Source organism: Arachis hypogaea, chromosome 8 (assembly GCF_003086295.3).
Source record: "Arachis hypogaea cultivar Tifrunner chromosome 8, arahy.Tifrunner.gnm2.J5K5, whole genome shotgun sequence".
Taxonomy (NCBI): Eukaryota; Viridiplantae; Streptophyta; class Magnoliopsida; order Fabales; family Fabaceae; genus Arachis; species Arachis hypogaea.
In genome coordinates, this window is record NC_092043.1 from 28,537,000 (window position 1) to 28,549,835 (window position 12,836).

Below are 12,836 nucleotides of genomic sequence, written 5' to 3' on the forward strand. Positions count from 1 at the left end.
GCAAAGATAGGTTTTACTTTAATTTATTCAAGATGTATACATGCTAACATATTTATATATGTATGGGTTTCATTAATTTTATGTGAATGTGGCTATAAAGTCTCCCTTTTTTTTACACTATATATATTTGGGTAGGCAAAAGATTAAAAGTTTGGTTGAAAGAAAGAAATTAACTTTCATTTACTGTTGATATAAAAAAATTATTAACCATACCCATTTTCATTTATAACACTATTAAAATAATGAGTGGTAAAGTCAATAGCTTACTAATATATTACAAATACTTTTTTCTTTCTACACGTATACTCAATAATAATTAATTTAAATAAGAATTTGGCTAAACAATTATTATATCCTTATAAACATGTTAAGATTATTAATTTAAAAAGATTTTATGAAAAATACATAAATTTTAAAGGATAAAATATTTTTTTGTTTTTGAAGTTTGTTAAAAATTTTAAAAACACTCTTAAATTTTATTTTATTCTAAAAATTTTTTATTTGCATCAAATTTATTCCTAAAAGTTAATTTTTCAAAAAAAATTACGAGCAAGTCGGCAATAATTTTCAACACAAGCAAATTAGACATAGTTATCAATTTATTATGCATTACTGTTGAATTGGTTCTGAATTATTTGAAAATTTAGTTATTAGGGATATATTTGATACAAATAAAAACTTTAATTTCTCGAACAAATTTAAAATAAAATAAAATTTAAAAATATTTTTAAATTTTTTGATAAATTTTAAGAATAAAAAATATATTATCTAATTTTAAATTTTTAATATATTATCATATATTTATTAAAAAAATTAATTATTTTATACTAATATTAATGTATGTCTTAAAGACATATTTTAGCTAAACTCTTTAAGTTAATAATGGCAAAGAAAGTTTTGTTTGTTAGACATCCATTTACTTCAATATCTTATTAACTTAATTCTAGAAATAATTACTTAGGAATAATTTATTCTCATAGTTGTTACAAGAGTCATAAGATATTCATGAGTACAACTTGACAAGGTGTTCTCAAAAATTAATTACCCATGTTTAAATATGACAGAGATATTATAAATATAGTTTAGTATTATTGAGAATATTAAAAAAATACTAAATTGTTCTAATTATTATAAACAAAAAAGTTTTTCCCCAAAAAAAGAAAAATAAAAATAAAAAGCCCTACGAATAATAATATTCATAAATTGACCATTCCAATGCCAACCCATATTATTCCTTTAAATTTTGAAAGGAACACCCCTCAAGGCATATTTTAATTAAATTTGAGAATTCCATAATTGAATTGAATAACAGTACAACACTAATAAAAGAACAAAGTTGGAAAACATAACAGAAGTGAAAATGAAATTAGACGATAATGGAAGGACAGAATAGCAAAATAAGAAGATTTGGAAATTAAAAGTGTAAGTTATGTTTATTTATTTATTTATAAGTCACAACTCACATAAACACATTAAGACTCAATTTTTTTTCCTTCGCTGTCCAAAGTCGCAAGTTATCTTTGTCTTTCAGCCTTTCACCTCCGCTTCCGCCTCCGCCCCTTTCCGGCCACTTGCTTTGACGCCTTCTCCGTTCAATTCTGTCTGAGATCTTCTCTTTTCTTCCAGGTACATAACTCTTCTGACACATTTTTATTTTCACTTATTCCATTTTTCTCAAATCAAATTCCTTTTTTTTTATTTGGATCCGAATCTTGTCGCTGCTCCTTGAATTGGATCAGAGCATACCCTTTTGCTCAAATTCGGTTTTTTCATCATTTTTTTTTTCTGTTCCGAGAAAAGTTTACTCCTTTTTCTTCTGTTCATTTCTTATCCTGCTGAATTTTGCAGGTGATTCTGTTTCCATAGCGGCAAATCAGTCAAGCAAGTTCTGCTAGGAGTTCTTGTTGCTGCTTTTGTGTTATTTTCCAGACTTTCAAATCAAATCTCAGCCCTGATTCATTAGGTATTGCTGTTGAGCTTTATTTACATATTTCTATCAGAGATTTATTGTTTTTTCAGTTTTATGTACAAATTGGGAGGAGTACCTAAAAAGGGTGGTTTTTCTTTTCCATTATTATACAAGTATATAAGGGTATAACGGATTCTAAAAGTGAAGTTCCTAATTGATAGAAATAGTGAATGAATAGAAAGAGATTGGTTGCATGCTAATACTAGAATGGTTTTATTTTATGGGTACAGGCTGCAGCATATGAAGAAAGTCTATTTGTGAAATAAGGGTATTCTTGTTGGGATACACTGAAGAAGATTCCTTGATATGACAAAGAAGAGTCGTGTGGATTTCTCTTTACATGAAGATGGAAAGAAAGTGAAACTCAGCACAAGAGAAGGAGTGAATGATGGTTCTTCAAGACATGGGCTAAATGATTCACTTCTTCCTGGTCTTATTGATGATGTTGCATTGAATTGTCTTGCTTGGATTAGTAGATCGGCTTATGCTTCGCTATCGTGTATAAATAAGAGGTACAAGAAGCTGATTAGTAGTGGGTACCTATATGGGTTGAGGAAGGAATTGGGGGCTGTTGAGCATTCGGTTTATTTGGTTTGTGATCCAAGAGGATGGGAGGCCTTTGACCCCAATGTAAATAGATGGATTTCATTGCCTAGGATACCTTGTGATGAATGTTTTAACCATGCGGATAAGGAGTCGTTGGCTGTGGGATGTGAATTGTTGGTTTTCGGCAGGGAATTGATGGAGTTTGCTATTTGGAAATATAGCTTGGTTTTACAAGGTTGGGTGAAGTGCCAAGGGATGAACCGCCCTCGCTGCTTGTTTGGATCTGGCAGTGCTGGTTCCATTGCTATTGTTGCGGGGGGAAGTGATAAAAATGGTAATGTTCTGAAATCGGCAGAATTGTATGACTCTTCAACAGGAACTTGGGAACTGTTGCCAAACATGCACACAGCTCGTAGATTATGCTCTGGATTTTTTATGGATGGCAAATTTTATGTGATTGGCGGGATGTCAAGTCCAACTGTTTCATTAAGCTGTGGGGAGGAATATGATCTTAAGACAAGAAGTTGGCGGAAAATAGAGGGTATGTATCCTTATGTTAATGGGGCTGCTCAAGCGCCTCCTCTTGTGGCAGTTGTTGATAACCAGTTGTATGCAGTTGAGCATCTAACTAACATGGTGAAGAAATATGACAAGGAAAAGAACACCTGGGATGAATTGGGAAGGCTTCCGGTCCGGGCTGATTCTTCTAATGGTTGGGGACTGGCTTTCAAGGCTTGTGGAGATAAACTTCTGGTTGTGGGTGGACAAAGGGGTCCAGAAGGGGAAGCTGTTGTGTTGAATTCATGGTGTCCTAAGTCAGGGGTCGTGAATGGCACCATCGATTGGCAGATACTCGGTGTAAAGGAGCATGTTGGGGTTTTCGTGTATAATTGTGCTGTAATGGGTTGTTGAGATACTTTTAGATTAACTCAACTGAAGACAAATATGCTGGTATATTCAATCTGACAGAGCCTTGAAGGGTGGTTCCATGTGTTCAATCAATGTGGGATAGCTTTTCCTGCTTGAGAAATGAGAAGTTTGTTTCTTTCATTTTTAACATGGTTTATTTGAATGTATTTTTCACTGTCATGATCCATAATTTCAAATTGCTTTTGAGGTTAGGCTTTTACACAGATAAGTTCTGTTATCTTTTTTTCTTAGCCAACTATGTAAACCAATAAATCAAGTATTTTAATTGTTCAATGCTTTGATGCTCATTGTTTGTTCACAATGCTTCTTCAGTCCAAAAGTGTATCCTATGTATTGATTTGTGTCCACTATTCATGCCTAGAGTGTTGTGGAAAGGGTACCATAGGTGATAGGTGTATGAAGTAGATAATGTAAACAAGGTTGGAAATGTTAGATCTTAGGCATAGGTGAAAAACAAGGTTCCCACTTTCCAACATATTTGAAATCATTTTCTTCATAATATATCAAAATGAGGTCCCCCTCAAGAGTACAATGTGTTTGTTGTGGAACATGTCCATGCTTCCAGCTGTAGTTCCTGCATTAAGGTCTATAATTTTGTCTTCCTATTTATGTTTAGTACATACTTTATGACAATGTGGCCTAAAAATAATTTCTTTTTTTCCTTTAATTAGGAACAGCAATTGGGGCCAATCTTCACTCTCCTAGTAGTAGATTTAGCATAATCCTTTTTTTTCTGCTCTTGTGGCCCCATTATTTAATCTTTCACTGTATTATATTATATGCAATTAATCCCCAATTACACCTATGAGCAAATAATGAAAATGATTTTCAATATGACAAGGATGAATACAAGTAACTATACTGGTTATTAAGAATGCTACTGGAATGCTATAAAACAGTTTTAAATCTTTATTATATCTTAAGTACACTTCATTGAATAAAATTAGTCCTTCAAGATTGGAGCAAATATTATTGTATTTGATAGCAGTAAAGAACAGCTGGCTCAAACAAATATGAATGCCCCTTTCAGCAAGGAACTGGTATGGAGTTTTTCCTCAATGATTAAACCATACCTTATGGAAACCTCAATTCTCAAATTACATTGCCATGTTCTATACTGGTAATAAAGTTACTCATGATTTGACAAATGTTATGGTACAAAAAATAGGAGTTAGGGTATTGTTTAAATTTAGATACTCGTTTAGATAGTTTAATATTTGTTTGGATTGTCTTTTTTTTGGAGAAAAAGTATTTTTTATATAATTATAAAGGTGTTTGAATACAATTTTCAAAAGTACTTTTATTGAAAGAAAAAAAAAATCTTTTATTTGAAGCAAGTAATATGCTGCTTTTTTAAAAACCGAAAATTTGAAAACATTTTAATGAATTGTTTACTAAAAAAGTACTTCTTATATTCTCTATCCAAACATAGAATTAATTTTTCTAATAAAAAAAATATTCTTTTAATTTTTTTTTCAAATTCAAATCAAATTCACTTTTAGTCCCTGCAAATATGTTATGTTATTTGAAATATTATATTAGTGTCTTTTATGTATTTTTTTATAAAAAAATATGGAAATACTAATAAGTAGTAAGAGATAATTTATTTCTTTTTTTTTAATTATCCCTAATAATTTTTTAATTATATTTTTTATCATTATATTTTCTTTTCTAAATTTTGTACGAGAAAGAAAATTAAGGTAAATTAAACTTTTTATAATTTATTATATCTTATATTTTTTTATCATCAAACAAAATATAAAAAATATTAATTTTTTGTGTTATATTCTCAATATCCTATCTTATTATATTTCTAAAATAAAACGCAACCTATGAAGTCACTATCTTTTATACTTATACTATTGATTGGTAAAATACATCTCTTCTATCGAAAAGAGAAAAAAAAATAGTCTTTTTTTTTTTTCTGAAAAAAAATAGTTGTTTAATCATTTTTGTTTTCTATGGACTTCTCTTTATGAATGGAATGGCTACAAAGAGTCATTAGCCCATTACATTTTGAATGGAGCCCACTACAATGTTGGCCCATATTCAGTTACTTCTTTTAGCCCATAATTATTGGATCTGAGTGGTCTAATTTAAAATATTAGATATCCATTATCTGATCTAATAGTTAGCTGCTTACTAATCAAATTAAAAAAAGTATAGGAGATTCGAATTCTGTTTTGTTCATATAACAATTTATTGGCTAGCAAAAAATTTTTAAATTACGTTCAAAGCCGCAATGAATTAATCATTGACCTGTAAAATTAAAGAATACTTCAAAATACAAAAAAAGAAATCCATCACCCTCAATACCAAAAAAAAAAAGAAGAAAAAAAAAAACATATGGACTGTGGTTAATGGCTAGGTACAAAATAAGACAAAGATTTCCTATTCCTCATCTCCTAACTCTTGAACTTGTTATGTTGGGTAGACCAGAGTCTATGTTATCTTATGCTTTATATATATATACTAAAATCTCATATGATTTTTATTTTTTATTTTTCAAATTGAATATGAATGAAGCATTATCTAAATGAGTAAATGTTGTCGTGTTTTGCTTTTAGGGGGGGCCATAATAGTAGGCTAATTAAAAATTGAAAGTGACACAAGATTATCCTAATTTGTGGCCATGGTTTTTATTGTCAATTTATGTTGACGGGACATTGTGGCTTTGTCATATGGCTTGACCTCAACAAAGGGTCACTACACTAACTATCCAAGTGTCACTTAGCTTGCTTCGTGTGGATTCTTAATAACATTAAATTAATACTCCATTAAACTCGTGGTTTGAGTTACCATTTCAATTTCATAAATTGTGGACATTTTTAATTGGTCAAAATCATAATGTCTCATTAAGCACTTATTGGAGCCGAGTCCATTCAATAAATTTATTAGCTTTTGTCTAATTTACTAACCTACCTCTATTTAATTTGCTATTGAAAATTAATTAGACTTTCTAGAAGCAACGTAACGTAATTATATACTAAAATCAGTTATTAAAAATAATTATTAATATAAAATATATATTAAAAATAAATTAAACAATACATATATTTATACACAAATATATATAATAATTAATTTAATAACTAATTTTAATATACAAATTATATTTTTGAATTAACAAAATGTTCAAATTTCATCCAAATATTTAGCTTTCATTTGATTAATCTATAACATATAACATTACAATATGGCATCCAACATTAGTTTCTCACTTATTATGGTGGTCTACTACTAACTAAGAATCTAAGATGTTACATGTTATATATGGCCACTAATTAAACTAGTTTACCTTTCTTAATTACCAAATCCCAAATTTAACAATTTATTTTATTTATCCAACACACACACACACACACACACACACACACACACACACACACACACACACACACATATATATATATATATATATATATATATATATATATATATATATAACATTATTCGGTAGAGTAACCATATGTCATTGCAACAATGCATAGCAATAAATAACATGATCTGATTCACCAAAACAAAGAATAATATATCCCTCTTCATGTGGGAACGAAATGAAAAAATCGTTTTTGTTTTTGTTTTTGTTTTTTTTTTTTAATGATCGATGCATTGCATCAACTATAGTACTAGTAGATTGTTATTTCCTTGTCACGTAAATGAATTGAGTCGGTGGTGGTAGCTTCGTCTTTTGCCATATTTTTCGGTTGTCAATTTGTCATATAATTAATATAAAATGACATGTCGAATTTGGGAACACAAAAAAAAATGTATACTAACTTAATTAATGAAATTAAATAAAAAGAGATGTCAATTTTAATCTTGTTGGACTCATACACATCGAATCTGACCCTTAGAATGTAATGTGTCGTCTTCATCACGTAATCAAATCAAGGTGGTGGTTGTTAGCTATAACTTTTGAGAATGACTTTTAATTTAATTTCCGAAGGAGAAAATTGAGGTTGCTACTCTTCAATTCTTTTTTAATTTCGTCCCATGAAAACCAAAAAGCCCCATATATAGGTTGTAAGCTTCCCGTGAGAAAAGAAAAAGAAAAAAAAAAGCTAAACAAATTAAATGTGTTTGTTTAAACTTTATGATAAAAATAATCATATGGTATCATCGCATGATCATATACACTTGAAATTCCTATGCCTAGCACCATGCATGTTTTATGCTTTTAATCCACAGCTATGTGGAACCAATTAAAGTATAACAATAATCATGAATGCGTGTGGGCCTATAAGTCTATAACTTTTCTCTTAACTATCGTTTATATTCTTTATTGTATAAATAATGGATCAAAAAGGAAAAAGAAAACTAAGGAAATAAATTAAAATTAAAAATAAAAAACACGGCTGGAATATGGCCATGTTAAAATCATTGGTTCATCATTAAATTACTAACTACTAATTATTCTACTTAATTACCATCATAATGCACTACAAATAAAAAATACGGGTGATCTAAATTTTATTTAAAGACTTAATTTAATTGACGAATAAATTTTTATACACATCAAATAAAATTTAAACTTTCAGTATTTATTTAAGTGGATAAGTGAGCTGATTATTCGACTAATTTAAATTAATTATTTAATTTAATCTTTGTAGTTAGATGAATAGGTAGTTAGTCTAATTTGGTGCTGAATTGATGCTACTAGGACACGTATAAATTGGCGGTGATTGAATTGAAAGAAGAAAGTTTTGTTATTGATTTATATGATAATGATATTATTGAATGTCAAGTTAATTAAGAAGAGAATAAACTGATTTGGGCTTATTTTGTTTCCAATACAAGTATGAAGAAAGAGCAATAATGAATGGCACTGTGTTATTCTTTCCCCACATTTTTTACCTGATTACAGGAAGAATTGTATGGCACAATAATTGCGTGAAAGAAAAGGGATTTGGTGAGTGATCCCAAATAATGAATTAAAGAGGCAGAAAAAGAAGGCATAGTAGTGCTTTATTCATTCATGCATCATCATCATCCCACATTGTGAGGAAGTAGTGGAGAAGCACAAGCTTCTTAGTGTATGAAATGTGATCCAAAGCTTCTTCCTTTCTAATTTTGTGATTGCCATATATGCATGCAATAAGTGAGTGTGATTGATATGTATTTTAAAGGCAAGTATTAGTGGTTGTGAACTAACTTCTACAACATGCTAAAGTTCAATAAAACACACTTTCTTCCCTCCAAAAAAGTGGACCTTACCTTACCTTCCAAAACATAATTTCATACATTTCCGTAGTCTTTATCAATTTATAGTACTAATAACATCTAAAATTAAATAATGAATTTCAAAGTGAGAACGACATAAATTTTGACCATAGTATTATTTTTCATATTTTATTAATTTTTATTGGTTATTTATAATTTTTTTTTCTAGTTGTTAAGTTGACATTTTTTTATTTTGATATTAGATTCACAATTGTATTTTTTTGGATTATAGATTGTTAGGGGGTTAATCTTAAATGTAACACCGTTTTAATTTGGAATAAAAAAACAGACCCTTCGATTTCTGAGAGATACAAAAATTAGACCATTTAATTTCTGTTTCGAAAAGATTAAAAAAATTTGAGGTACAAAAATCGAATTCATTTATGTATGTTTCACAATTTTAAAAAATACTTTGCACCCATATATTTTTTTACCAAAAATAGAAAGACTCAAACCCGCAATTTTTTGATGAGTATGGAGAGATTATACCGTTTGAGTTATAGCTCATTGGCAATTTACACTCATGTTTACAAATATTCTACACAAAAAAAAAAACATATAATTTGCATCTATATTTATCAGAATTTTGCATACATAAATCAATACAATTGATATTCACGTTTTTTATAATTTACATATATAAATTAATAAAATTTATTTATTAAAATAATTTAATATTTATAAGAACTAAATAATAATAAAAAATACTAAAAGTTGTTAGCACAAAAAATTTCTGGTATTTAGAGAAAATCCTTTTTTATATCATAGAATATATGTGTGGAGAGTGGGAATGAGTGAACAGAAGAGTGTTTCAAAAATGCTCATAAAAACTTTAATGATAAACTTTCACTTCCCTGCTTATCTAACTTGCCCAATTTAAAGCCTTCTCCTTATTTGCCTCTCTCACATGTCACTAAAATTTATGCACTAAGAAAACACACACACTAGTCACAAAAAAGTGTTATATATATATATACATATACAGAGAGGCACCATCAGATATTCACATGACTATGATTCTTGTGTTTGTTGCCTTCAACCACTGAAATTTAATTTCCTTTATTTGCTCTTTCTTTCTCTTCTAAGTTTGTTTTGTCACCACCAAATGACTATTCAGAAGAAATATGATGCTGCTGCAGAAACTCTTTCATGCAAACGAACACTTTCACTTCCACTTCACGGGGTAATTAACTAACTAATTACTTTTCTTTTCTTTTCTTTCCCCTTAAATTTTGCTTCTTTTCTGCTTATTTCAAGCTCACAAGTTTCTTGTTTAGTAAAGTTTTAATGGTGTTGCAATCTTGATGGCATGCTGAATTAATTGATTCTTTTGTATCCTGTGATATAGTTTGATGATTCAATGGGGTTGAATGAAGAAACTACAGATGTTCATGATTGGAAAGAACAGAATCTTGTGGCGGATATAGCATCATCAAGAACATGTTCATCATCAGAAGATGCAAAATCTCAGGATTATGTAGCCATAAAGATGCCATTGACACCAAGTCCAACTCCAACTCATAAGAGAGTCAATTTTCTTGTGACTTCTCGTTCTGTTGATGCCCCAATAAATACTACTTCTTCTTCTTCTTCTTCATCATCATCTTCTTCAGGACCCTCATCTAGAACTAAATCATCATCATCATCATCATCATCATCATCATCATCATCATCCATAAGAAACATATTGCCAAAATTCACCTTAAGGAATCATAGGACACCGAATTCGGATATCGAAAAGGCTAATATTTTAGCTCCAGAATGTTCCTCTTTAGATCATCATCAAGAGAAAGACAAGTCTTCTTCAATCTCAAGATCGGTGTCCCTCACTAAGATGTTCACAACTAAGATCAAGAGAACTTCATCATTACCTGTAGAAGAATTGGGTCATGCAAACACAGATTCTGTTCAGGCTGCAATTCTTGGTGGTTCTCCATGTGTAAGATTCTCAGCCACTATAGTCCTTGCTGAAATTCCATTCAATTCAATTTCTGTTGTTGTTCTTGCAACAATAAAATCTACACTCTTTAACCTCTTAGAAACATTTGCAGAGGATAGAGACTCAGGGGATGATAGCTCGGTCTCGTTCAGTACCTATCAATACCAAAGAAAAAGGCCATAGGAGAATGGATTCATTCTTCCGTGTTGTTCCTTCCACTCCTCTATTAAAAGAAGGGAATGATTGGTTAACCAAGTACACAACAAAAGATACTGGTATTTATCTATCTATCTATCTATGTTGCCTATGCATTGATGAAACATGATAGAACTTGTTATTAAGGCATTTTAGTGTTTGTCTTGGTTCAGAAAATGGAGATGATGATGATGATGATGGAGAAGATATAGCTGAAGAAGAAGCTGTGTGCAGAATATGTCTGATTGATCTGTGTGAAGGAGGGGAGACACTGAAGATGGAATGCAGCTGCAAAGGTGAACTTGCTCTTGCTCACAAAGACTGTGCCATTAAATGGTTCACTATCAAGGGCAACAAGACCTGTGATGTTTGTAAGGAGGAGGTTAGGAACCTTTCTGTCACTCTCTTACGCATCCGAAATGTTCAAACTCAGAATAATCCTGGAGCAAGCTCTCAGCACCATGATGATTACAGGCATGTCCAGTTTCTTTTGTTTGATGATATGATCCTATGATTGTTACAGTTTTAATATGTGTGCTAAATTATTCAACAGGTTTTGGCAGGAACTGCCAGTGCTTGTGATTGTAAGCATGCTTGCCTATTTCTGTTTCCTTGAACAGTTATTGGTAAGAACTAAGAACAACACTCCTCTAACTCAGATCTACCAAAGTTACATACTTTTGATTTACATATAGTCTTACATATTCAACTTTTTGCAGGTTGGTGAAATGGGGCACAATGCAATTTCCATATCTCTTCCATTTTCTTGTGTATTAGGCCTACTGTCTGCCATGACATCAACCACCATGGGTAGATTTGCAAAACAGCTTTGATAAATAAATATTGTCAAGATACTTTTTTTCTAAGAAACTCATCATAGTTTTTATGTGTGTGTGTGTAGTGAAGAGCAAGTTCACATGGGTTTATGCATCTGTCCAATTAGTTCTGGTGGCTCTCTTTGCACACATATTTTACTCCCTGGTAATTCATTTCTCATATTTGTTACATTAAACCAATTGAATCATATAATAAGAAATAATCAGATGAAAACTGACTTGAGTGGATTAGAATGGTCAATTTCAGGTTACCAAGAGAGCAATTCTGTCAATAATTCTTGCAACATTTGCTGGGTTTAGTGTGGTGATGAGTGGAAGTTCAATTATTGGTGAGATTCTTAGATGGAGGAGAACTTGGCAGCAGCAACAACAACAACAACAACAACAACAAAGTGGAGGAGTGCAAAATCAACACAACTCAAATCACACCTGAAACTGAAACTCCCATGTGGCTTCTTTCATAGTGTTGATTCTTTTATATTTATTTTTGGTGAGCTCATATTGTTTATTGTTACACAAGTCTTGATTGTACAGCTTATTATATGGCAGCAACTTAATGTGTAATATATTAATATCTGTATAGTAATTTGGACCATAGATTATCTTGAATATTAGTTGTATATATAATATAAGCCCATCATAATTACAGGGCTTCGGTAACAAGAGCAAGATGATGAGACTCCTAAAATGGAATTGTTGAGTTGTATTTGTTGCTTCTTGTCTCTGCCAACTTGCAATGTTACATCATGTGCCCATTGTGTTCTTAACTTTTGTTGTCATGTGTAGTTTTTTTTCAAAGAAGTTATGACGATAATATCACAAAAGTTAAACTGTTTTAACAATACAAGCAACCAAATATGATGGTCAAAATATTTAGACCAAAATTCAATGCAGGTGTGTTTTGGTGATAGCACATTAGAATCCCATAACCACAATGGACATGGTTTATGTAGGCAAGTAAAATGCACCGAATTGTGTAATATAATTTCTCATTTCCAGTAGCAGAACATAACAAACAAGCATCCATTTTCTTGTAGTTTTGGTATGGGTGTATCAAAATACTTAATAGTTATAGGTGGATCATCTTGTGCACAAGAAAAAAACATCTCAACAATTTCAACTTTATAAAGAATATAAAGTTTATATTGTTAATTTCTTAGGTAACAATGATTGATAAGTGTTTTTTTTTTTTTTTTTG

General features: G+C 30.5%; 2 protein-coding genes across 3 annotated transcripts; both read left to right on the forward strand.

The window, feature by feature from the left end:
* The first annotated feature begins 1,268 nt into the window (after nucleotides 1–1,268).
* LOC112706785 (F-box/kelch-repeat protein At5g60570) lies at nucleotides 1,269–3,732 on the forward strand. The gene is made up of 3 exons (XM_025758256.3): nucleotides 1,269–1,626; nucleotides 1,849–1,963; nucleotides 2,200–3,732. The coding sequence occupies exon 3, from the start codon at nucleotides 2,276–2,278 to the stop codon at nucleotides 3,425–3,427; it is 1,152 nt and encodes a 383-aa protein (XP_025614041.1). The 5' UTR covers nucleotides 1,269–1,626; nucleotides 1,849–1,963; nucleotides 2,200–2,275; the 3' UTR covers nucleotides 3,428–3,732.
* A 5,671-nt stretch (nucleotides 3,733–9,403) lies between these two features.
* LOC112706787 (uncharacterized) lies at nucleotides 9,404–12,405 on the forward strand. Of its 2 annotated transcripts, none has more exons than XM_025758259.3 (8): nucleotides 9,404–9,851; nucleotides 10,017–10,607; nucleotides 10,720–10,882; nucleotides 10,976–11,276; nucleotides 11,356–11,428; nucleotides 11,522–11,612; nucleotides 11,704–11,783; nucleotides 11,886–12,405. In XM_025758259.3, the coding sequence occupies exons 1-8, from the start codon at nucleotides 9,774–9,776 to the stop codon at nucleotides 12,069–12,071; spliced, it is 1,563 nt and encodes a 520-aa protein (XP_025614044.1). In that variant the 5' UTR covers nucleotides 9,404–9,773; the 3' UTR covers nucleotides 12,072–12,405. The 2 variants fall into 2 exon arrangements, with proteins under 2 accessions (XP_025614044.1, XP_025614043.1); XM_025758258.3 differs by having other exon boundaries at nucleotides 9,433–9,851; nucleotides 11,871–12,405.
* Nucleotides 12,406–12,836: the final 431 nt, after the last annotated feature.

Excerpts from the sequence above, each read along its gene's own strand:
- LOC112706785 (XM_025758256.3), top strand. The coding sequence starts at position 2,276 with ATGACAAAGAAGAGTCGTGTGGATTTCTCTTTACATGAAGATGGAAAG.
- LOC112706787 (XM_025758258.3), top strand. The coding sequence starts at position 9,774 with ATGACTATTCAGAAGAAATATGATGCTGCTGCAGAAACTCTTTCATGC. Across the intron at positions 9,852-10,016 it reads TTTCACTTCCACTTCACGGG|TTTGATGATTCAATGGGGTT; the intron begins GTAATTAACTAA and ends CCTGTGATATAG. Across the intron at positions 11,277-11,355 it reads CAGCACCATGATGATTACAG|GTTTTGGCAGGAACTGCCAG; the intron begins GCATGTCCAGTT and ends ATTATTCAACAG.